The 24782-nt window shown below is 52.6% G+C and overlaps 1 protein-coding gene across 3 annotated transcripts in view; it reads left to right on the forward strand.

Annotated features, from left to right (window-relative positions):
* Positions 1-24782, forward strand: part of GALNT10 (polypeptide N-acetylgalactosaminyltransferase 10) — a 180234-nt gene that overhangs the window by 140646 nt on the left and 14806 nt on the right. For all 3 annotated transcript variants that reach the window (XM_036014108.1, XM_028528499.2, XM_036014109.1), the window contains exons 5-7: positions 6669-6854; positions 9737-9920; positions 15500-15617. In XM_036014108.1, the coding sequence (XP_035870001.1) occupies positions 6669-6854; positions 9737-9920; positions 15500-15617 (488 nt within the window). The remainder of the gene's footprint in view (positions 1-6668; positions 6855-9736; positions 9921-15499; positions 15618-24782) is intronic.

Consider the following 24782-nt stretch of genomic DNA (forward strand, 5'->3'; position numbering starts at 1 on the left):
CTGGGGTGATGCCCCCCCGCCACTTTATTTATGGCCAGCTCACCAAGTGACTTGGACACACCCCCTGATTCAGGAGGGCCTTTCCTGTCTAACCCCTGATGGAGTGGATTCAGACCAGAATCCTGACTTTGGGTAGGGAAGGTGATCACCCCAGAGGCTGGCAAGGGCAGAAAGCCCACCAGCTCTGGTCAGGTGCTACCTGGGCTTCTGCAAAGCCTGGGCCTGGGCCGTGGAAGGCCTCCTGGTCCGAACTGATTTCAGAGATGGCACTGAGACCCGGAGGAAGTAAGTGAGGGGCTCACTGGGCCAGGTAGGGGAGCACAGCCCAATTCTCCTGGGCCCCAGTCAGTGACGCTTCCACGACACTCCATCGTTCCCCATTAAAAGAATGTGTGTTTTCATCAATATTTTTTAAATTGAGCTCAAAGTTACAGTGAAAATGTACAGATATCATAAGTATACAATTCCACGAGGTTTAACCATGCATACAGCTGGGAAACCAGCACCCCAGTCAAGATACAGAAATTGCCTCATCCCAGAAAGGCCTCTCGAGATCCCTCCGAGTCAGTCCCCATACCGCAAGGGCAAACACTGTTCTTACTTCGGTCTTTGCAGACCATCCGGGCTGTTGTTGAACTTCAGATGAGTCATACGCTGAGTTCCACTTGTGTCTGGCTTCTTTGACTCAGTATAACAGTCTTGAAATTCATCCATGTGATCAGATGTATCATAAATCTTTCCCTTTTGTTGCTTTGCAGGAATCTGTGTGACTCTACCATGATTTGTTTATCCAGTCACCTGTTGATAGACATTTAAATTTTATTTCTATTTTGGGGTTATTATGAATAAAATTATGTAAGATTCTTATTCTTTTTGTGGGTGCATGTTTTCATTTTTCTTGGGTAAATCCCTAGGAGTGAAATTGCTGGGCATAGAAGAGTTTCATGTCTCCTTTATAAGAAGCAATCATACAGCTCTCCAAAGTGGTTGTACCAGCAGTGAGTGAGTGTTCTGGCCGCTCACCTCTCCCCCTTACCTGACCTCGTGGTTCCCGTTGTTGATTTTGCCATTCCAGGGAGTGTGTAGTAAATGACACCTCACACTTGGAGTTTGTGTTCCTCTCATAGGAAATGGTGTTAACACCTTTGCATATGCTTATTGGCCATTTGTATATTAATTCTTTGGTGACATGCCTTTGCAAGTTTTTGCCCTTTTTTAATTGGTTATATTTTTGTTACTGACTTTGTAGTAATTCTTTACATATTCTGGACTGTTGCCTATCTTGTCATTTTCTAATTGGTGTCTTTTGATGAACAGGTTTTGAAGAGCAAGTTCTTAATATTAATCAAGCCCAACTTAATCATTTTTTTATGAATTAGAGCTTTTATATCCTAAGAAATGTTTTCCTACCCTAAGTTCACAAAGATATTCTCCTACATTTTCTTCAAGAAGATTTATAGCTTTAGCCTTTATGTTTAAGTCTGTGATCCATCTAATATTATTTTTTGTGTATGGTATGAGGTAGGCCGTTGAGGTTCATCTTTTTTCATACTTTTATCCAGGCATTCTAGCAGAAATTGCTGAAATTTCTTTTAACTCCTCATTGAATTGCCTTGGTGCCTTTGTCAAAAATCACTCAACAACATGTATGGGCGGGTCTCCTTCTGACCTCTCCATTATGTTCTTTTGACCCCTTTTCTGTGTTTATTCTTTGTTGGTACCACACTAGTTTGATTGTTTGGGCCTTAGAATGAGTTTTTGAAATCAGTGTCAGTTCTCGAACTTTGTTCCTCTTTTTCAAGATTATTTAGACTACTGTAGGTTCTTTGCATTTCCACAGAAATCATAGAACCAAGTTGTCAATTTAAAAGAGTATGCTGTGATTTTATTGGGGTTGCATTGAATCTATAAATCAGTTTGGGAACAGGCTCTTTTTAAAATTTTTATTGAATTTATTGCAGCGACATTGGTTAATGAAGTCATATAGGTTTCAAGTATACAGTTCTGTGATACATCATCTGTATATTGTATTGTGCGTTGACCACCCCAAGTCAAGCCTCCTTCCATCACCATTTATCCCCCCTTTACCCTCTTCTAACTCCCCCCACCCCTTTCCCCCTGGTAGTCTTTTGTCTCAGTCTAAATTTGTTCTTTTCTTTGCTTAATCCTTTCACTTTTTTCACCCAGCTCCCCCAACCTGCCTCCCTCTGACAACTGTCGGTCTCGTCTCTGTACCTCTGAGTCTGTTTCTGTTTTATTTGTTAGTTTATTTTGTTCATTAGCTTCCACATGTAAGTGAAGTCATATAGTACTTGTTTTTCTCTGGCTGGCTTATTTCACTTAGCTTCATACTCTCCAGGTCCATTCGTGCTATTGCAATAGGTAAGATTTCTTCTTTTGTATGTCTGGTAGTGTTCCATTGTGTGAATGAACCACAGCTTTGTTATCCACTCACCTACTGCTGGGCACTTGGGCTGCTTCCAAATTTTGGCTATTGTAAATAATGCGACAATGAACATAAAGGTGGATATATTCTTTCAAAGTAGTGTTTTGGATTTCTTTGGATATATTCCCAGAAGGAGAATCACTGGATCATAAGGCAGTTCCACTTTTAATTTTTTGAGGCGAATCCATACAGCTTTCCACAGTGGCTGCACCAGCCTGCATTCCGCCAACAAGGCACAAGGGTCCCCTTTCTACTGCATCCTCACCAACACTTGTTTGTTGGTTTAATGATGATGGCCATTCTGACTGGTGTGAAGTGATACGTCATTGTGATTTTAATTTGCATTTCTCTGATAATCGGTGATGTCAAGCATCTTTTCATGTGTCTGGAATCTGTATGTCCTCTAGACAAGTGTCTATTCAGGTCCTTTGCCCATTTTTTAATTGGATTGTTTGGTTTTCAGTGTTATAAGAGTTCATTATAGCCCTGGCTGGCGTAGCTCAGTGGATTGAGCGCGGGCTGGGAACCAAAGTGCCCCAGGTTCGATTCCCAGCCAGGGTACATTCCTGGGTTGCAGGCCATAACCCCCAGCAACCGCACATTGATGTGTCTCTCTCTCTCTCTCTCTCTCTCTCTCTCCCCCCCCCCCGCCCTTCCCTCTCTAAAAAATAAATAAATAAAATCTTAAAAAAAAAAAAAAAAAAAAAAAAAAAAGCTCTCCTGTTAAAAAAAAAAAAAAAAAAAAAAAAAGAGTTCATTATAAATTTTGGATATTAACCTTTATCAGATGTATCATTAGCAAATATGCTTTCACATTTGGAGTGTTGTTGTCTTTTCATTTTGTTGGTGATTTCCTTTACTGTGCAAAAACTTTTTAGTTTGATGTAGCCTGGTTTGTTTATGTTTTCTTTTGTTTCCCTTGCCCGAGGCGATATATCAGAAAAAATACTGCTATGAGAAATGTTCGAGAGTTTACTGCCTGTGTTGTTTTCTAGGATGTTTATGGTTTCGCTCTAACATGTAAGTCTTTTATCCATTTTGAGTTGATTCTTGTGTGTGGTGCGGGAAGATGGTGTAGTTCCACTTTTTTGCACGTACCTGTGCAGTTTTCCCAGCACCATTCATTGACTAGATTGTCCTCACCCCCTTGTGTGTTTTTGCCTCCTTTGTCAAATATTAATTGAGCGTGAGTTTATTTCTGGGCTGAGAACTGGCTCTTATATGGAGTCTTGTAACCTATAAATATTATTTATCGCTCCATTTAGTTGGGTCTTTATATATGAGACTATTACAAATGCTATTTTTGTTGTACTTTCCAGTTGTGTTTTGCCAGTATATACAAATATAATTGATTTTTTTTCTTTAGAATGTAACAGCCTCATAGCGGTATAATTTACATATCATAAAAATCACCCATTTTAAGTGTGTAGTTCAGTGTGTTTTTAAAGTGAATTTATACAGTTGTGAAACTGTCACCATAACCCAGTTTAGAATATTTCCATCACTCCAGAACATTCCCTTGTGCCTGTTTGACATCAGTCTCAGCCCGGCTTCAGGCAGCCACCGATTTCCTTTCTGTCTCTGGAGTTCGACCTTTCTAGAGATTTCACACGAACAGAGTCATGTAATACCTAGTCTTATATGTCTGACTTACTTCTTCAGCCTAGTATAATGTTTTTATGGCTCGTCCATATTATTGCAATAGCTCGGTCCTATTTTATTGCAGAATAGCATCCTATTATATGGCCACACTATTGTACATTTTGTTTATCCGTTCATCATTCGATGGACATTTGGATGGTTTTCCATTTTTTGCTGCTATGCATGTTGCTGCTGTGAACATGAGTGTACGAGTTTTTGTGTGGGCACGTGTTTTCATTTCTCTGGGGATACGCCGAGGAGGGGAATTGCTGGGTTATAAATGAGTTGAACTTTGCAGAAAACTGCCAGACTGTTTTCCAAAGTGGCTGCACCACTTTACATTCCCACCAACAGTGTATGAAGATTCTTATTCCCCCAAATCCTTGTCAGCACTCGTCATCCGACTTTCCGATCGTATCGGCCCTGGTGGGTGTGAAGTCATATGGTACCCCACCGCGGTTTTGATTTGCATTTCCCTGGTGTCTAATGGTGGTAAGCATTTTTTCACATGCTTATTGGCCATTTATATCCTTTTTCTATTTTTTTCTTTGAGGTAAAATTCACATAACATTAACCATCTTCAAATATACAATTAATTGGCATTTAGAATGTTCACAGTGCTGTGTCACCATTGCCACTATCTAGTTTCAGAATATTTTTGTCATCCCGAAAGGAAACCCCATGTGCATTCAGTGGGCACTCCCCACTCGCCCAGCCCAGCCCCTGCCAATCGCTAGTCTGCTTTCTGTCCTTACGGATTATCTGTTCTGGAATTTCCTACAGACTGAGTCATGCAGTGTGGAACCTTTTGCGTTTGGCTTCTTTTCCTTGGTATAATGTTTTTGAGATTTATCCATGGTTTAACATGTATCACTTCTTTATTCCTTTTTATGGCTGAGTAATAGTCCATTGTGTGGATATATTCTATATTTATTTATACATTCATAAGGCATTGGAAACTTGGGTTATTTTCACCATCTGGCTTTAGTGAATAGTGTTTCTATAAACATTTAGGTAATTCAGGTCATTCAGGTAGCATAAGTAATTAAAGGTTGTTTTAGCTATCCTGGATCCCTTCACCCCTTGCATTTTCATAAATTTTAGCATCAGCTGTTAATTATCAATTTCTGCAAAGATATCAGCTGAGCTTTTAATCACGAATCTGTAGATCAATATGGGGGTATTATTACCATCTTAATAATATAAGTCATCCAACCCAAGAACATGAACTATCTGTCCATTTATTTTGGTCTTTAACTCCTTTCAACAATATTTTGTAGTTTTCTAAGTATACAATTTGTACTTCTTTGGTTAAATTGTAAAAGGTATTTTTACCATTTTTAATTGCATTTTCCAATTGGTTCTTATTTGCTAATATATAGAAATAGAATTGATTTGAAAATGTTGGCCCATATTCCTGAAGCCAGGTTAAGTTTACCTATTAGTTCTAGTTTTTGTAGATTCCTCAGGATTTTCTATGTGAACAATCATGCCATTTACAGTTAAAGACATTACTACCTTTTTCTTCCCAATCATTATGCCTTTTATTTCTTTGTCTTACCAGTTGTGCCAGCAAAGAATTCTCGTACCATATTGACTAAGAATGATGAGAAAGCATATATCTTAAATACAATGTGAAGTGTAGTTTTTTGTAGTCATGCTAGAGTTTTCATAAAAGGCTCCAACTCTGAAAGTAAAAGATACCAGCATTTAGTAGAAAGAGACTGTCTTTCAGGTTTATTCTAAACAACTTTTCACGCATGGGGCAGAAATGCATCTGACATTAGAGTAAGTAAAAAGAGGAATTTGTCATCACGTGTAATAAGGACATCTAGAAACCCATCTGCATCATGCATGGGGGGTGGGGGTCTGAGAAATCAGGATGTCATCAGGGTAATGCCTCTCTTCGTCTCTCCATTCTTGTCTTACACGTTGGCACTGGGCTCAGCAGGTGTCCCAGCAGCTCCAGACTCATGGCCAACAATAATTAACTCTAGCAAAAAGAAAGGACCTCATTTTGGGGTTTTGTTTTGTTTTGTTTTGTTTTGTTTTAGTAGTTCTGAAAAAAACTCAGAATTTATTATTTGAGCAGATCAGGTCACTTGGCCATCCACTGGACCAATCACTGAGGCCAAGGGACAGGAATGTCCTGATTGGTCAGGCCCTAGCTCCATGCTCCACCCCTTTGGAACCAGTAGATGGAGCCAGCCCCACCCAAGTCTGATGGGCTCAGAAGGAGAGGAGCAGTTTCCCAAAGAAAAATCAGAGTATTGTTACCAGAAAATGAGGGAGTGGGCCCCAGCCAGGCCTAAACCACAGCTGCTCACAGAAGATCTCTGTGCTCTAGGTCTGGTGCTGTCCCCAAACCTCTTTGAGCTTCGGTTTCCCCACTTACAGAACTCAGGTGGCGGGCCCTGCCCTTCCTGGCCCTATCTGGAAGGCGCAGTGAGGCCGTGTAGCAGAAAACTGTGTCTAAACTCTAAGGTACAGTGCACGTGTAAGGGGCAGGAGGCCACGAGCATGGTTACTAAGCAGCTCTTCTTACCTGTCGTCCATCTGTCCTCTTCTGTCTCCCTTCCAGAGCACCTGAAAAAGCCACTTGAAGACTACATGGCCCATTTCCCCAGCGTGAGGATTCTCCGAACCAAGAAACGGGAAGGGCTGATACGGACCCGGATGCTAGGGGCCTCGGCAGCAATTGGGGATGTCATCACATTCTTGGACTCACACTGTGAAGCCAATGTCAACTGGCTCCCTCCCTTGCTCGGTAAGAGACCCTCCCAAGGCGAGGTGGGCGGCCTGGAATGAGCCAGTCACCACCAGCCCCAGCCTTCTGCGGGGAGTCACCCACAGGTGTTCCCTTGCCCTCCCGAGATACATCCAGTACAATGCCAGGTGCCACGAGAGGCACAACAGTTCAGAGTGCTCAGAGAGACCTCAAAAACCCATTCAGTCCTGCCCCCCCTTCATTTTACAGGGGAGCAAGCTGAGACCGAGAGCCGGCTAGTGACTGCCCAAAGTCATGTGGCACATGAGTTGCTAGCGGCATGGTTGCTCCCCCAGAAAGCCAAGCCTGTGTACTGTTAGGTGCCAAACTATGGGGCGATATCATCCTTTCGGCTTAGAACAATTACCGTTCACTGCACTGCTGCTGTGAGCCAGGAAGGTTGCAAGCATTTTCACTAATTCTGACAAAACTATGCCGGGTCAAAAAGTACCCCTTTTTTATAGTAGAAGAAACTGAAGTTCAGAGGTATGGAGTGACTCACTCACTCCCTTGGGCCGTAAGTGGCATCGTCACCGTCTGTCTAGCTCCGAAGTCTCTCCTGATTCCCCATGGCCTCCCTAAAGTCACTTCCCCTCTGGAGTTGCTGGCAGCTCTCAGGGCAGGGCTGTGGACGGAGGGCAGCTCGCTCCAGGAGTCGTCCACCTTAGCCCTGACGACAGCGGGAGACACAAGGACTGGATGCTGCTGTCCCATAGCTGGCTGGAGAGCCAGGCCGGAACCCCGGAGAATTCAGCTTTGATAAAGGCTCACCGGTGAGCTGGTGCAGACAGGTTGACATTGAAGAGGCCGGTGTCCCGTTGAGACTGGCTGTCAGGCGCGGGACGGTGACAGAGAAAGATTGGAGAAGTTACTTGGTGGAAAAGGGAGCCCCTCAGAAGTGGGCGGGTGTGCTTTCCATGGCAGAATGCCTCCGGCAGAATGTCTGAGGTTTAGGGCGAATTGCGCATGCTTCAGAATCACCTGGAAGACTTGGTAACACACAGAGTGCCAGGCCCCGCTCCAGAGTTTCTGATCCTGGAGGCCCAGGCTGGGGCCTGAGAAGCTGCATGTCTCACCAGCTCCCGGCCGATGCCAGTGCTGCCGGTCCAGGGGCCACACTTTGAGGAGCACTGGTGAGGCCACTGCCCAGAGGTGAGTGAGGACAGACAGCAACGTCCACATGGTCAGGTGGGCGAGCCCGGCAAGCTACGCTCCGACACAGATCACAGATCAGCACGGAACCCCAGTGTGCCGCTGCCCCCGAGCTCCAGGATCCCACGGGGTCGGGGAAAGGATGAAACCAAGATGTCTGCGCCTGCCTCTCACTGCTGGAAAAGAACAAAAAAGGAAAAAAGCCTCACCATAAATAGGCTGATTTATAGCCCTGAAGGAACAGCCCGTTTGTTGGGTCGTTCAGTGGCTCATAAAGAGAATGGAGCGGCGGGGCAGGAAGCTGAGCCAGCGTCCGAATAGCCCGTAGCTCTTCCTGTGGAAAAACATGAGGGTAATTTTCATAATCTGCGGGCACACTTGGAAGAAGCATTCCCCCTCTTTTTTTTCCTTTTTGCAATAGAAATGGGAACCAGTGGTGTAGATTTAAAAGTCTGCCCTGCTAATGTGATCGGCAGCAGAGCACATTATGGTGTTTGTCTCTGAGACCATTAACACCTCTGTACACAGCTCCGTCCGCCTTCTCTGGAGAGCAAGCATCGCTGAGTGGGAAGGATTCCGCCCCACCGAAAGACATCCACTGTGGATTATCATTTCCTCCATCATCATCATCATCATCATCATCATCATCATCCTGGCTCTGCTAGTCTCCTAGCTTTTTAGGCCACATCCCCATTTGGATTGGATGGTTACGTGGTGGAACAGGCAGGCCAGGCGGTGTCATCCACAGCCTGCCCATGAGAAAACTGGGGGGCGAGGAGAACGAGGGAGCTGCTCAACCTTCCCGTGCCTGCCCCTGAGCTCCTCCCAGCAACCCTGGGCGTGGAGGGTGCCGGGGTGCTGATCCCGTGCTAAGCCTCTTGGCCTCACTCAGCCTTCAGAACCCCCGTGAGATAGGTGCTGCCTTCCTCCACTTGGTCAGCCAGGAAATGGAGATCGGAGGCAGCAGATAACCTCCTCCGAGGTTACACTGCTTGTAGGTGACAAAGCCAGGATTCGAACCTGGACGTGCTGTCCCCAAAGGAGCACAGCACTGAATGCCACCTGTCTGATGCACCCCTGGGCCTCACACCTCTCACAGTCAGCCAGCACCCTGCAGGGCACTCTGCCCGCAGCCCGCACCTGCCCTGGAAGTGAAATCCCCTTAATGGGCGTGAATAATTAGGAAGGGCGGCCCTTCTCTAGCTCTTTCCCTGGAGAAGTTCTTCTGCTTCATTAATCCCCAGGGGGCCTGTCACAAGGCTGATCCACCTCCACCCTCAGAGATGCTGATTCAGTGGGCCGGGGTGGAGGGTGGTTAAACAGTGCAGCCACCAGCTGACTCTGACCCTACCAGGCTCCCCATTCCAAGTCTTGAACTTGACTCCTGGCCCAAAGCTGCTAGGCATCCCAGCACAGCCCACTTGCTCCTCACAGCACATCACCTGCCCTAACAGATCACTGACAACCCCAGAGGAGAATGCTGGGGCTTAGAGACATCAGTTACGTAGCTGGCCCAGGGTCCCTGTCTCAGGCATGAAGACTGGGATAGGAGCCCTGGTCCATCTTGCTTAAAGCCTGTGCCCTCCCTTCCTCTCCAGGATTCTCAAGCTCAAGTGTTCAGAGAAATCACCCAGGGAACATGCAAATGCAATGTTAAAAATGTAAACAGGTTGTGCACTTAGCTGCCCCCCCAGCCTGCCTCCCTAATGGGCATCTCTTGGCTTCCTCAGACCGCATCGCTCGGAACCGCAAGACCATCGTGTGCCCGATGATTGACGTGATTGACCACGACGACTTCCGGTACGAGACGCAGGCGGGGGACGCCATGCGGGGCGCCTTTGACTGGGAGATGTACTATAAGCGTATCCCCATCCCTCCAGAGCTGCAGAAGGCCGACCCCAGCGACCCATTTGAGTAAGTACGCGTGGCCCAGGCTGGTCCCAGTGGTGCACCCAGTAACCTCTCCCTAACACACGTAACTCCGAGTCACCACCTCCCCCAAAAGCCCAGTGCAGAGGGGCCAGGGCAGATGTCCCCAACCAGAAGCACAGCCCTTCCCAGCTTGTTACAGAGCCTAAGCTCGTGGACCACCAAGCCTGTCACCCTTCCTCGCCCGCCTCTGTGCAGTTTGCCACGGTCACCAGCCAGGGCTCAGCAGAGTTGCTCATGCCCCCTCCCTTGAGCCTGGCACCTAGTTGTAATCATCATCATCATCACTATCACCATCACCATCATCATCATCATCACCACCACCACCACCACTTATGAACACTGTCTAAGTGCCAGGCATTGATGCTGAGCACATTACAACCTGATCGTCTTTAACCCTCTCAATTGTTATTTAAATTATTTTTGTTTTTAATTTTTTCCTTTAAAGATTTTATTTATTTATTTCTAGAAAGAGGGGAAGGGTGGGAGAAAAGGAGGGAGAGAAACATCAATGTGTGGTTGCCTCTTGCATGCCCCCTACTGGGGGCCTTGGCCCACAACCCAGGCATGAGCCCTGACTGGGAATCGAACTGGCGACCCTTTGGTCTACAGGCCAGCACTCAACCACTGAGCCATGCCAGCCAGGGCTTAAATTATTATCCATGCTTTCCAATGTGGACACTGAAGTTCCAAGAAGTTTAGCAACTTGCCTAGGTCACACGGTGATGACGTGGCAAAGGCTGGATACACGTGCAGGTCCGTCTGCCCCGGGAGCCAGGTTTCCCACCACTCCGTCACGCCCTGGTGGAAATGCTAGGGAAGCACCAGCACACCCCACAGGGAAGGTTCGGGGGGTGTGGAATGGGCTCCCAGCATCTCGAATGTGGAAGCTAGAAGGAACCTATAGGCTGTGGGCTCCGAGCCCTCTCAGGGGAGGAGTCTGAGGCCCCCCACGGTGCCCAGCGAGTGAGCAGCTGAGCCAGAAACAGAGCCCAGTCCCTCTCCGGTACTTGCAGCTCTGGAAGGGGCCTCTCCTCGCACTGCGGCCCCGCCATCCTGCCGCTGCCACGCGAGCCACGCCACCTCTCCTGCCAGGGACGTGGAGGAGATCGTTGGGTACAGAGCCAAGCCCGGGCTTCTGCTGGATTAGTTTCCCAACTGCTGCAGTAATAAATTACCACAAACTTACCAGCTTCCAAAAGAAAGCCACAAATTTATTCTTTTAAGGTCCTGGAGGTCTGAAGCCTGCAATGATTCTTCCTGGCCTGAAATCACAGTGTCAGCAGGGCTGCGTTCCCTCTGGATGCCCCAGAGGGGAGTCCATTTCCTTGCTTTTTCCAGCTTCTGGAGGCTTCTCGAATTCCTTGGCTCACCGCCCCTTCCTTCACCCTCAAAGCCGGCGGGCGGCACAGCAGCTTCAAGTTTCCCCCCACCTGCCCCCTTCCTTCCCACCCTTGACACTCCATCCCGATCCCTCCCTCTCCTCCCTCTTGCACCCCCCAACTCTCTCTCCCTCTCTCTCTCCACACCCCTCCCTCTCTCCTTATCTTCTGCTTTCATCATCGCCTCTCCTTCTGTGACTCTGCCACCCGCTTTCACTTAGAAGGACCTTGGTCATCGCATTGGCCCACCAGGCACTCTCCCCACCTCCAGGCCCTCGGTCACGTGGGAAAGCCCCTTTGCTGTGCAAGGTAACATACTCACAGGTTCCAGGAATTAGGACGTTGACTGCTTGGGGGGAGCATTATTCGGTCCACCACACCTCCCAGTGAACCCCAGCTTCTGTGTGCCCCCACCCTCCCCACCTCAGAAAGGGGGCTGTCGGCAGCTGAGCCACCTTCGTGGGCGCAGTGCACACCCAGGGTTCCTGAAGGGGCCCCGGACACGGTGGGCCCCAGCGCAGGCTCAGAGGGGGGCTCCCTTGAAGAAATGGAAGGCGGCTGGGGTGACGGAGCAGCGTGAGCCCAGAGTAGCGGGCGTGAATGAAGCCCCGCGCCTCAGCAGGTCAGCACCTGTTCCCCTCCCGGCCTCCTGTGTCCTCCACAGGGTCAGCACCGCTGTGCGAGCCTCCCCTCGCCAGCTCAGAGAGGAAACCGAGCTTGCCCAAGAGGACTTGTAGTGGAGGCTGAGGTCGGAGTGGGCTGCCCCAGAAAACGGGGTTTTTGAGGCCACCAGAACCGCCTGTATGGTTTGACCTTCTGCCATGAGCTGATGCACAGGCCCTAGGACTAGAAAGGCGCACACCGTGCGTCCGGCCCACACCCTCCTCGCGGCCAGTGAGGAAAGGGCACATTCAGGGCACAGCCGGTCCACAGCAGGGGCCCAGCCAGCTTCCTCCGGGGCCTCGTCCCCTCCTCTGGGTGTCGCAGGGGTTGGCCCAGCCCCAGGGCAGCAGCACTCCCCCCTGGGTGCCCATTGGCATTGTGTGGGTGTTCATTAAAAAACAAAACAAAAAACCCTCCCAGATTACCCCCAGACCAGTGACACCAGAGTCTAGGGGGGGATCTGGGCACCGCTGTTTTTGGAAGCTCCCGGATGACACTGACGTGTGGCCAAGGCAGAGAGCCACTGAGGGCATGCCCCTCCTTTGTGTCCTCTGATGCCGTCTGGAAGTCTCTCTCCTGTCACTTGGACAAAACCAAGGGGAGGGGCCGCAGGGGAAACCCTGGTCATTTTCTGCGCGCTTCCCCACAGTGCCAGCAAACAGGCACTCCGTGGGCGCAGCACGGTGTGACAATGTTTGCAAAACTCGGGCTTTGGGGGCAGACCCTGGTGGGAATCACAGCTCATCCACTTACTATGGAGACATCCGTGCCCTTGAGCAGAGCAGGTGGCATTTCTGAATTTCAAGTTCCTCCATCTGAGAAGGGGGCCAGTAAGAGGGCATTTTGAGAGCTGGAGGCAATGTCATAACGCCAGTGGCCCACACCGGAACTCAGACGTGATAAGCGTTAGCGCTGAACACGGCAGAAAACAGACCAGGCCGGAGGAGAGGCCTCCCTCTGGAGTCAGAGCCTCGAGCATCCAAAACACCTTAAGGCCAACAGCCACCTGTTGTGAGGCGGCTCCAAAGCAGCAGCTCCTCGGCCCCCGCCCCCGGCTTCCCCGCCGGCCGATTGTAGTGTGCAGGGGCCCGGCTTGCTTTCTTGTGCAGCACAGAGTCAGAAACCCTCTGCCTCTCTGAGCAGTGGACGGAAGGCTCCAGCAAGAAAACCCAAACCCCACCACCTTCAGAAGACAAAGGAGAGTCCATACCATTGACCCCTTGTTTTCTCACAGTCCTGGGGACTTTCGGAAACGTCCTAGCGAGTGAGTGAGGAGGTATCACTATGGGCCCGTTGTGTGGGTGGGAAGCTGCTCAGAGAGGCCAGCTCAGCACTGTGCAGCAGAAAGATAATGCGAGTCCCGTGGACTTCTAAATTTCCAAGTAGCCACGTGAAAAGGCTAAAGAGAAGCAAAACAGAGACAGACCCATAGGTGGAGAGCAGGATGACAGCTCTTGGGGAGGGGGAATTGAGGAAAAAGGACTCATGAACATGGACAACCGTGTGGTGATTGCGAGGGAGGAGGGTTAAATGGTAATGGAAAAAATTATAAATAAATAAAGACAAAATAAAATATGTTTTAAAAAGCTAGAGAGAAGCTGGTAAAATTCATTTTGGTAATATATTTTAGCTAACCCAGTACATCTGAAACGTTCTCATTCTAGCTTGTAGCCAACACTTGGAAATCACTGAGACCCGGCCTGTGCCTTCTCATCCTGAGCCCCCGACACCCGGCGTGTGCCTTACATTGCCAGCGCGTCTGGTCCCACCAGCCACGTCTCGAGCGCTCGGCCGCCACGTGGGCCGGGGGCTGCTGTGGCGGGCAGCACGGGACTCGGCGGTTAAACCCTTCACTGCAGGTCACACCTCGGGTTAGGGAGAGCTGGGGTCTCAGTCAGGGCTCCCCCATTTCTGATCCCCTGCCCTTTTGCTCGTCACCTGCTTCTCGATTGTTCCTCCCTGTCGGGAGGCAGTGTACCGTGGCCACGACAGGTGTGGACCGTGGCATAGATGCGAGGTTTCCATCCTGGCTGGCAGCTGTGAGGCCTGGAGCAAGTTACCTCTCTGTGCCCTGGATTCTGCATGCGTAACGTGGGGTGGTTCTGGGGAGGCGTGCATGCCTCATGAGGTCAGCGTGAGGGATGAAGTCGTTTCATTAATAAATTAGTTCAGTACAGCCCTTGGGACATTCAACCCCTCAGTAAATAGTCAGCGGGACCCCCTTTTAAAGGAGTCCCCTCTGGTGCTGTGAGGGCTCATCTGCTATAGGAAGCATGTGGGTTAACTAAGTTCCTTTTAAATCAGTCTGCTCGCTTATAGTTCTGGGGACCCAGAGGGGACGTGGGGAGTGCAGCTGGAATGCCTTTTGGTTTGAAGGTTTGGGGTTTGCCAGTGGAGCCAGACAAGGACACAGCCACTCTGAGAGGTCTGCACACAGCACACAGTGCTGGCCCCTCCCAGGAGCTGGCCCCGAGGGAGGCGCCACAGGGGACTGGGGCAGGTCCCGGCAGGTATCCCCAGGGGCCTGGCACGATGCCATGCTGGCTGTCTGCTCCGTCCCCGTGGCACCCCAAAATGTATTAGCTCTGTGCTTCCCTCCTGTCGTTTTCTCCTGAGTCCCCTCCCCCAAGTTCCCACTTATCCAGACCCACCTCGAGTGCCACCCCCTTTGGGCCTCCTTCCTTGACTCTTCCCCCAGCTTCCCTCCTCGACCCCGAAACCCAGAGGCAGACAGTGCCGCCTTTCCTGCTCTTGTTAGTGCCGTCTGCACCCCCTGGAGGCCCTTATTACACCCCACCCGTCTTCTGGGTCCTTCCATCCGAGGTAGCTGCCCTGCCACATGGCATCCCCTCAAGTCCCCACCTGGCCCTGACTACCTCCCCCTCCCTCCCGCCTCTGCGTCCCAGCTGGCGCTCAGCGAGTACACTGGGAGAGGCTCAGCGCGTGCCGTTCACCTTAGCCCCGTGTAACTGAAAGGCTTCTCTCAGCTCTCGGCAGAGCAATGCCTGTGCTGAACTGACTCAGAATCCTCAGAGGAGCGGGTCCGAAACACCCGTTCCCAGGCTCCACCCCCCTCAGACAGTGTTGTGCAGGGCTGGGGCGGGGCCCGGGAACCCTCAGTTTCCTGCCTCTGAGACACCCTGCAGCCCGGTCAGGCCTGGGAGGCCCTGCGTCAGACCGTGGAACTAGGGGAGGACGGGAGAGAGATGCATGATCCAGCTACGAGGCCCACGGGGGAAAGTGCCGTGATTTCATTTCACAGCTGATCTTCAGCGTTAGCACGTAAAGGAGCTTTGGGCCCCATGGGTTAAAATGTGGCATTTATGAAGGGGAGGGGAGGTAAGGAAGAAACAAGCCTGGGGCCTCACTCGGAGGGCCTCGGGCTCCCTGCTGATAGGTGGGCTGCGTGTCCGTGTCCGGGGCAGCGAGGAGCGAACCCCAGGGGCGGCGGTATCAACTGCCCTCGGAGCCCGTGGCCATCAAGTCCCCGTTTCACGCCACGCTCTTCTTCCCTGACAGGTCTCCCGTGATGGCCGGTGGGCTCTTCGCCGTGGATCGGAAGTGGTTCTGGGAGCTGGGCGGGTACGACCCAGGCCTGGAGATCTGGGGAGGCGAGCAGTATGAAATCTCGTTCAAGGTGAGCCAGCTCCCCGGAAGCGCCCTGGGCCCCTGTCCCGGAAGGCTGCCTGCCTGGTGCCTGTCTGAGCCTGGAAAGACTGGAGGCCTCGGGCCCCTGAGGCGAAGAAGTCACGTCCTCCCTTTATTTGGGGTCTCAGGTGAAGAACGGGTCCCTATGAGGGGAGGGCTAGCCTGCCCTGTACCCTTGCAGTCGGCAGGGCATTCATTCTTACATCGCCCACTCACGAGGGCTGACCAGTGGCATGTTACTGGGCCAGGCCCTGTGAATACACAACTCCGAATCAGGCATCATTTCTTAGTGCCAAGGACCACTGTCATGCACAGCAAAGCAGACATCAGTGCCAGCGTCAGGTTGCCTATGTCAAATGCTAGCCCTGCCTCTTCCTGCCAGCCCTGTGATCTTGGACAAGAACCCTCACCCCACTGACCTTCACGTCCTGCTTCCATAAAACGGGTTTAATGGCGCTTTAATCCTCGAGGGGATGTTGAGAGGATTCCATGAGACCATGCTTGTCAGAGGCTCCTCAGTAGATGCCTTAAAAGGTTATATTCATTATCATCGTCGGCACTGATGGCGAGGTTCAGAACTGGGGACCGTAAATTCTTCATCAACAATGGTGACGTGTGTGTTCCACCTCCAGAGTTCCGAAGTCGTCTCCCAACAGGGGACCAGCCCCTAAATAAAACTAATGTTAATATCCAGGGGTGACACTCAAAACGTTTAACGACCCTGATGACAGGAGTGCCGACCAGTCGGAGCAGGTGCCGGCCGTGAGCAGCTGTGCATCCATGCTGACGTGCCACAGCTGGGCTGCCCACAGGCCCCTGTGCCAAGCCCTGCTCACATGTTGGCAAATACGATCCTCGCCCCAACCCTAGTAGGGGGTATCTTTATCACACCCACGCACAGGGAGGCAAGTGGGGCTCCGACCGAGGGCCCACACAGGTGGAAGTCACAGAGAGCCCAGGTCTGCCTGACCGTGGGGCCCCAGCTCCGACCTGCCGGTTCTGTAGGCCTCCAGCAGGGTGGGGGCCACCAGAGCAGAGCACTTGAGAAAAACTAGCCTGAGAAATTGGCTGCAGTCTCTCACCTTATCTTCTCAGGTTTTGCCTCCTCCTGGTATTATTCTTAATTTGCTGGAGTATTCTGCAGCCTCTCAGTGAAGTGAATTAATAGCAGTCTAAGTCAGAAAGAACAAATAGGTTTCCTCGCCCAGCCACGCGGATCCATTGGTAGGGGCTGCCCTGGTTATGTGCTGATATGTATTCTGAGCTGCATCCCAGCTCCTCAGGACAAGAGTGGTTGATCAGTGGTGTCTGCCGTGGGTGCAGGTTTAGTGAGTGATGGCATATATGTCATTTACATAGTGTCCTTCACCCATGCAATCCAGCGTTCCAAATGGCACATCCTTGTGGGTATAGTGAAACCACAAACAAGGAGTCAGAAGACTTTCACCTTCACAGCTCCTCGACCATCAGCTACACAGATTGATTTACAAAGCTTGCTGCCAAGTTTGTTTCCAGAGTTGGGCACATCTGTGTTCTGACTTCTCACCAGAACTAAACTTCATTAGGGAGGGGTCTTTGTGTGTTTCGCTTACTGCTGTAGCCCAAGTGCCAGAAAGACTGTCTGACACAGAGAAGGAACTTAATAATTCTTTGTTGGTTTACTACTCAGAGCAAGTGTGTCGCTGGCCAGAGCCAGCCTCCTTGGTCAAGGAGTCCCCCTTTAGAAACCCGCCCTTTGTGGCCAATACAAAGGGGAAAGAGTGAATGGAGACAGGTTTGTGTGGAGTAGTTCCTAGACCCAAAGTGGCTTCATTCTACCAGTTTTTTAAAGACCCATCTAACGAGGCTCATCGGGCAATTACAGCCCTACAAATGGCATTTTTCTCCACACAGTTTATTTACAAAAAACTCCATGATGAATCCATTTGGAAGCCTCTCATCTGGGAGGGGGCGTGAGGCTGGTTCCGGTTTCCATTTGATCCAATTATGTCCTCCGCTCCCGAGGGGAAAGAAGACAGCGCAGTGAGGAGGCTCGCGGTCTGAAAGGGAGGCTTGTCTCCCTCCCCTCTCTCTCTCCGGGCTTTGAGAACGTGCGTTCCCAGAGCCTCTCACAGTCCGTCTGCGTCTGCCGATGCATTGTCTCCAAGGCCCCCGCGGACAGCCTGTCACCGCGCTGAGAGGGCAGGACAGCTCACTCATCAGCTGGCTACGCCTCTCTGAAATGCCGGGTGTTCTAGTTCAGCCGGAGCGGGGCATTCACAAAGAGCCGAATTCCCTCTGATTCATCTCTGCTAAGATCCCTTTTCTTCTTGGTAATGGGGAGAGAGACTGGTCTGAAAAGCTGAGTGTCTTTTCAGAAATTAAGATAAATTGATACGTGCCATCAGCACCAATGGATTAATAATGTGGCTCCAATTTCAGACTAGACCATCTCTCCTGATGGGAAAGCCCCAGAAAAGATGTCCTAAAGGCTCTGAAATTTCTAGAAGAGTCATTGACCCTTTCCCCCTCTTTCTCATTCCCTCTCTCTCTCTCTCCCCCCCTGCTCAGCCAGCAGAGATTTCTTTGCAGAAGGCACTATCGAAGTTCTGCTTGGCGGTTAGAATCTTCCCAGTTATGGTGGGTGGATAAATGTGGAACTCCACAGCCTGACTGACACCTGAGTCTACGAGCTGACCCCTGCACACCTCTCCCCACTCCCCCTTGTCCTCTTATCTTACTGTGCTAGTCTGCACTCTCAGGCACAGGTGACCAAAATCCTGGTCAGCCTGATTTAAGCGAAAAGTCAGAACCAATTGTCCCATACAACTGGAGTTCCTGGACAGACCCTCCAGGCCTGGCCGGGTCCAGGAACTAACTCTTCTCAGCCAGTCTCTGCCTCTCTCAGCCCCGTGGCTCTGCTTTCCTGTGGGCTGGCTTCCTGCTCAAGCAGGCCTTCTCTCTGTGGAAACGCCCAGCAGCCCACTGGAGTGTTTTTCCCTCCCATCGCTCCTATACCACTCCCCAGGTTGTGTCTCCCTGGGCTGCTGGTCCCTTGCCTATCCCTGAGCAGTGTTCTCATTGGTCAGCCGCAGTCACATGTCCATCCTGGAACCAGGAAGGTGGGCACGGGCTGGCTCCACCGAGGAAGGTCTAGAGTCACTGTGTGCAGAAGGGGAAAGGCTGTAGAGCCAGCACACACTGTCTGCTGTTTCTGAAGTGCCTTTCCTCCCACGCTCCTCCTTCTGGGCGCAGCTCACATCGACGGCCTCCGCTCAACCTTAGCACTGCCGATAGAGGCCAGCCCAGCCTCACTCTCAGCCCGGCTTCAGATGCCCCGTGCTGCGGACACGCCCCAAGGGCTGGCCGTCTTCCCTGCTGGACCCTGGACTCCCTAGAGGCAGGGAGTGGGTCTTGTCCCATCTTTATGCCCCAGCGTCTCACCTGTCATAGGTGTCTGAAATAACTAACTGTTGGTGGAATTCGTTCCTGTCTGATAGAATGTCCCTCCCGCTGCTCTTCCCAGACTCACGTCACCATCTTGGGGGGCGGCGGAGTGTTGGGAAAGGGACTCGGTGAGAAGGCAGGACCCTGGCTCCTCACCTCTGCCCTCCATCCGCCTGGGGACCCTGGACCCACTGCCTGACCCCGCGCCCTCACAACCCAGGTGGCGCCGATACATTTTGTCTTCCTTCCCCGTGAGACGGGGTTAAATAAGACGCCATGGGGAAAGTTTTCTGGCCCGCACAGGTGTGAGGGTAATTTGGACTAGAGGTGGCGGCATCAGGGAGCAGAATGGGGGCTGCGCAGTGTCTCCTGGAGGCCAGGTCAGAAGAGCCTCCGCTCCGAGATCCAGAAGAGAAGACGTGTCCCAGGACACACGGCCGAGCTGGCATGAGAGAGGTGTGCACTGTGGGGCGATCTGCGTGGACATCTCTTCTGTTACTAGCAGTTGGGCAAAATCGGTCACATTTCACAGCAAGCACATCCTTCGACCCAAAACCCCATGCCCAGGAGTTTGTCTGTGAGACGGCACGTAGAGGAGCAAAGGTTCAGCTCGGAGCGACTTACTGAAGCGTCGCTGACAGCCCTGGGAAGACTGCAGGTGACCCAAACGTCCGTCCTTGGGGGACATGTCATGCAGAGCGCCTCCCACCCAGGAATGGTGTGCAGACAGCGACTGGCGATGGCTCCACTTTCACTCTAAGATAGCGCAAGAGCAATAAGCATTCGGCAGAAACGGTACTTCAGGTTTTTGCAGTTTGACCTTTCCCCAGGCTGGTGATGAGCTGTGCAGCACCCCCTCCATGCAGGACAGGGGCAGCCACAGCCCCGAGCTAGCCACGCACATGATCACGAGTGCAAACACCCCGTACTCCACATGTGCTCGCCGTGTTAGGCAGCTGTGCCCAAGTGCAGGCGAACGTAGCCTTCTGGGCGGGTGTACGGTGGGCCAGGCCGGGCTGTGATGCGCGGCCTACAAGTTTCTGCAGCACTGAGTGCATTCGTCATAAGTACGTATCACTCCTGTGATTAAAAAAAAGGTAAGATTTTTTTGTAACTGAAAAGAAGGAAAAAACGCAGGTCTTTCAGCTCTCTGGGCCCATCCCCTCTCCGTGTGTATCCCAACACTTTGGGCCATTTGCAAGCTCAGGGCTAAGATTCCCTACGGGGCAGGCCTGCGGAGAAAGGGGTCCAGGGAGAGACTGAGCCCCAGGGGGGCACCTCTGCGGATGGGCTCTTGGAAGCAGAGGTGTGGCCCAGCACCCTTGGGCGATGGGGATGGTCTGAGGGTCCCATGGGGCAGGCTGGCGAGAGCAGGGTGGTGATGGAAAGCCACATGAGGGGACGAGGGAGAGCCGTCCTGCCCGAGTAGACTTAGAGGCCTCCGGGGAGTGCGGTTTGCATGGTCCGACATGCATGTTCTCTTACCAAAAGCCAAACAAGTCCCAGGGTGTCTGAGCAGATTTTAAAAAAACAGAAACTGTCAGGTTTTTTTCTTCATAAAACTCACTGCACCCTCAGGAGGACGCAGTGAAAATCAAGGGTGTGAAAGAAGGTAGGTTGCACCCAGCACCTGGTCAAAGATGACACTGAGACCTGACGCCCTGAGGGGCCGGGTGACCGGGCCGGGTGACCAGGCCGGGGTCCCTCAGCTACAAGGGGGCAGAGCCAGGGCTGAGCCCCAGATGTCCTGACTCTAAGGCCATGCTTCCCTGGTGGGAGGGTGGAGAAAAGGCAACCCAGCCCTGAGGCCATTGTACAAGTGGGACCTGGAAGTCAGGGCCAGCCCCGAGAGGGGCCGAGTTGCCACACACGGGAGAAACGACTTCCAAAGGCCAGCTCAAGGGACAGAGGACCATCCGGGGCCCTCGTCCGAGCACCTGCACAGCCGGGCCTTCCCCTCCCTTTCACGGCTTCCCCCAGCCCCCTGGGCTCGCGCCAGCCGCAGCTTTGCTGCCGGGAACCTGGTGGGAACCTGGTGCGCCCCTGCGCCGGGTTGTCGGAGGCTGCTGGGAACACCTCTGCTGCAGGCGGCGCTTTCCTCCCTGCCCCATGTGCCCAGGCTCTCCGAGAGCCATCTTCCGGGAACAGGGGAGCCATTCTGCTCGTGACTCTCAATGAGCCACTTGAAATTCCATGAGCGTCTCTGTGGGAGCCTGCCTGTCCCACCATTCCTCCAGGAAGGTGGCGCCAAGGCCCGAGGGCCGCCCGTGCCGAGGCACCCCCTCACCAGCACACACCTGTCTCTCCAGGCCTCCATCTGTCGTCACTAAAAATGACAGTGACAACTTCTTCGGGGATTTGTTGTAAGAACTAAACGGGAGAAAACATTTATTGGCCTGGAGCCAGGCAGAGAGGAGGTGCTCAGCAAGTGGGAGCTGCCCTCGTCGGGGCCCTCCTGTTCGAGGGCACGGCCAGGGTGACACGCATGCGCTTCGTAACCCAGTCGCCTGGGTTTCAGTGAAGGTTTGCTCAGCTAGTCACTGTGTGACCTTGGGAGGGAGGCCTAACTCTCTGGGCTTGACTTCTTCCTCTGTGAAATGGGCATGAAATAGGCCTTAGTTCACAGGGTGAGTGTGAGCACGTTTGTCAGATTGCGTTCAAACCTTAGCTCAGGGCCTGGCACACCATAAGCGGTCACTGAGTGGTAGCTGCCTATGTTGGTGGTGTGGCTGATGTGCTCAGGCTGCAGTTGCAGGAAGCAGGAGTGGAAAGAGCTTTGAGGCTGGCTAGACCAAGGCCAAAGGCCTTGGTGCCAGGCCCAGCTCTGGAACAAACTCTGGGGGAGAGCTGGGACAGCTCACCTGCCCTTTCTGCTGACCCTTCCTCTCTTCACCTACAAGGGCACTAATAACCCCAAACTCTCAGGAGTGCCAGGAGATGCAACCGGTGTGACCTGGCAGGCACCGGTCGTCAAAGCGTGGCCCCTACATCAGCCACATCAGCGGCACCTGGGAACCTGTTAGAAACGCAGTCTCAGACCCCACCGCAGACCTGCTGAGCCAGACACTCCAGGGCTGGGGGCCAGTAGTCTTCCTGTCAACAAGCTCTGCAGCGATTCTGATGGTCGCCCAAGGCTGGAAATCGTGGCTGCAATGAATAGGCGGGGCCCTGCACAGAGCGGGTGCTCGGTTTGGGTGCTGAAGGGCAGAGAGAGTGGGAGGGTGGTCAGCAGGTTGGCCAGCGGGTCCCAACACCTTCACCCTCGAGACTCTGTGATGTGGGGTCATCGGGTCCACACTTGGCAGCCCGTGTTCATTCTGCTTCTTCCAGCAGGGTTTCGAGCAAGGCTGGCCAATGGCTAGGCCAGGTGCAAGTGAGTGAGTGAGTGAATGAACGAGTGAATGAAGGAGGGAATGAATGGACTGCATCGTTTATGCAAGGAAAAGCACGTGTGCCCAACAACAGGAGAGTGAATGGCTGCAGCTGGTTTGCAGCAGCAGCCACACGTGGAGTCCAGGCGTGTGACCGGAACAGGTGGCTGAGGGCCTAGATTGCGAGCCAAGGGTGACCCTTAGTCCTGCATGCAGTACAAAGGCTGACGGGGGTCCTTGTGGAAGACCATGATAGGCTCAGGACCAGGCCGTAGAAAGGTTAGACCAGGGCGGTACAGTCTCCCTAGTGACCTCAGACCTGCCTAGGTCTGGAGACCCAGCCCGATCCCGCTCCGGGCTTTGCCATCTGTGAGCTCAGGAACCACGGGGACGGCACTTCCCCTCGCTGGGCCTCTGGGTCTAGTGCCGTTCCTCCTCTCCAGAGGGGAAGGGCGTGGTGTGCACGCAGTGCCCCCAGCAGGAGTGACAGCCGCCGTGAACCCCAGGCCCATTGCTCCCGGTTCTCTGTGCCCCAGAATTACCCCCTTTCAGCCTCGTCACGGCCCCAGGAGGTGGGCGCAGCAGTCCGTCCGGTGTTACAGATGAGCAGACTGAGGCTTTCAGACTCACAGAAGTTGCTTAGGAGCTTGGCTGAGACCTCAGTTCTGTCCAGTTCTGGAACGGATCCCCAGCAGCTACCCAATGTTCCTCCTAGGCACACAGACAACACAGGCTAATCAGTGGCGATTATTGTCGTATTATTTCCCCAAAGTGCAACTGAATAGGTTTTGAACTCCGTAGGGGTCCTCAGTTACGATGCCAACAGCAGAAGACAGGGCCGGCTGCCACCTCCTCCCCAGCGGGATGGCCGTCTCATTCCTGGTGGGTTTCCAGGCAGCGGCTCCCTGACGGAGAGCCCTTCCTCCCCCACCCCGCCCGCTCATGCTCTCCTCCCTGGACCAGCCCTCCACCGCTCCCTCCCTCTCCAGGCCCGTTGTGTCTCCCTGATGCACATCACCACTCGTCTCTTTCCTCCTCAGTTTAGGAGATAAGAGCAAGTAATTGTCTTTTATAGACACTGTAATGAAGCCTGTCATCACACAAAAGAAGTTTGCTAATAAAATAAATCAAAGCAGCAATGAAAATGAATAGGGAGCAAGCTTTTACAATTAGATTTGCACTTGTCTGGTGGCATGGCGTTTCCAGAAAGAGACTGCTCCTGGGGGAGGGGCCAGCGTCCGGCTGACAGGCCACAGGCCGTGTGGGAGCTCCTGAGGGTGAACGGGCAAGGCTGTTGGAGCCGGCTGGGCCGGGGGTGGGGTGGCTGGGACGGGGCTGCATGGGGGTGCAGAACGCTGACAGCAGAGAGGGGCTGCACAAATATCGTCTCGGTGGCCTGTGTCTGTCTCCATCCAAATGAGATGGGGCCCAACCAAACGGGATTCTGGCCGTGGCCAGCACTGCGACTCCCCCTTCTTGGCCACCAAGTGGGACTCTTGTGCCGGCGTGTTACCTGGGGCAGAGCAGAACACTTGGGCGCCTGGCCCCCAAGGGTGCCCCGTGACTCTGCCCACCTCCCACCTGGCCCTGTCAGTCTTCTGGTCGGTTGCAGGGTCTGCCACCAACTCCATTAGAAAAACTGCTTCCCCTCTCTGAGCCTCAGTTCCTCCATTTGGGACATTGGGCCATAGGAGGAAAATCATGATGGTGCCAGGTCAAAGGGCAAGCGCCAGATGAGGAGAGGGCGGCTGCCCAGGTGAATGCTTGCATGAGGCCCCACAGCTGCACGAGGCGGCGTTGGGACTGGAGAGCGGTGTGTGCTCGTCACCCTCGTGCTGTGGCGTTTGTAGGTCTTGAGTGGCTGCTGCCTCAGCTGTGAAGGAATGGGGGAGGGTCCTAAAGGTACACAGGTGGGTGACCTGGAATCGAGGACCATCTCTGACCGGCTCCCCAGCCCAGGGTGAATCAGGACACTGTTCTTTGCCTCCAGCTCTTGTCCTGTCCTCGGAAGGAGACCCTCCCCATCCCCCGCCCCAGACCTGGGATCCTGCCTGTAACCAGCGACCACCCTGGGGGTGTTGACTGCCAAGGTGCCCTCTGGGTGGCAGAGGGAGTTCTGAAAGGCTGGGTGTGCCTTGCAGTGGGACCCTCCCAGGCCGCTCAGGTGCTCCCAAAGGACTCGGGAGTTGGTATCAGCTTTAGCTGAACAGGTGTGTCTGTCCCTTTAAAAGCAGTTCCCATTCTGAGATGGCCATCAGTGCGTCCTGTCCAGGGCAGGACAGGGCAGCCGGGACTCCTCGGGGCTCTAGACATCCCTCCCAGCAGATCAAGGTCACCCTAGTCCCTGGGGAACCTTC

The sequence above is a fragment of the Phyllostomus discolor genome, chromosome 13, assembly GCF_004126475.2.
Source record: "Phyllostomus discolor isolate MPI-MPIP mPhyDis1 chromosome 13, mPhyDis1.pri.v3, whole genome shotgun sequence".
Taxonomy (NCBI): domain Eukaryota; kingdom Metazoa; phylum Chordata; class Mammalia; order Chiroptera; family Phyllostomidae; genus Phyllostomus; species Phyllostomus discolor.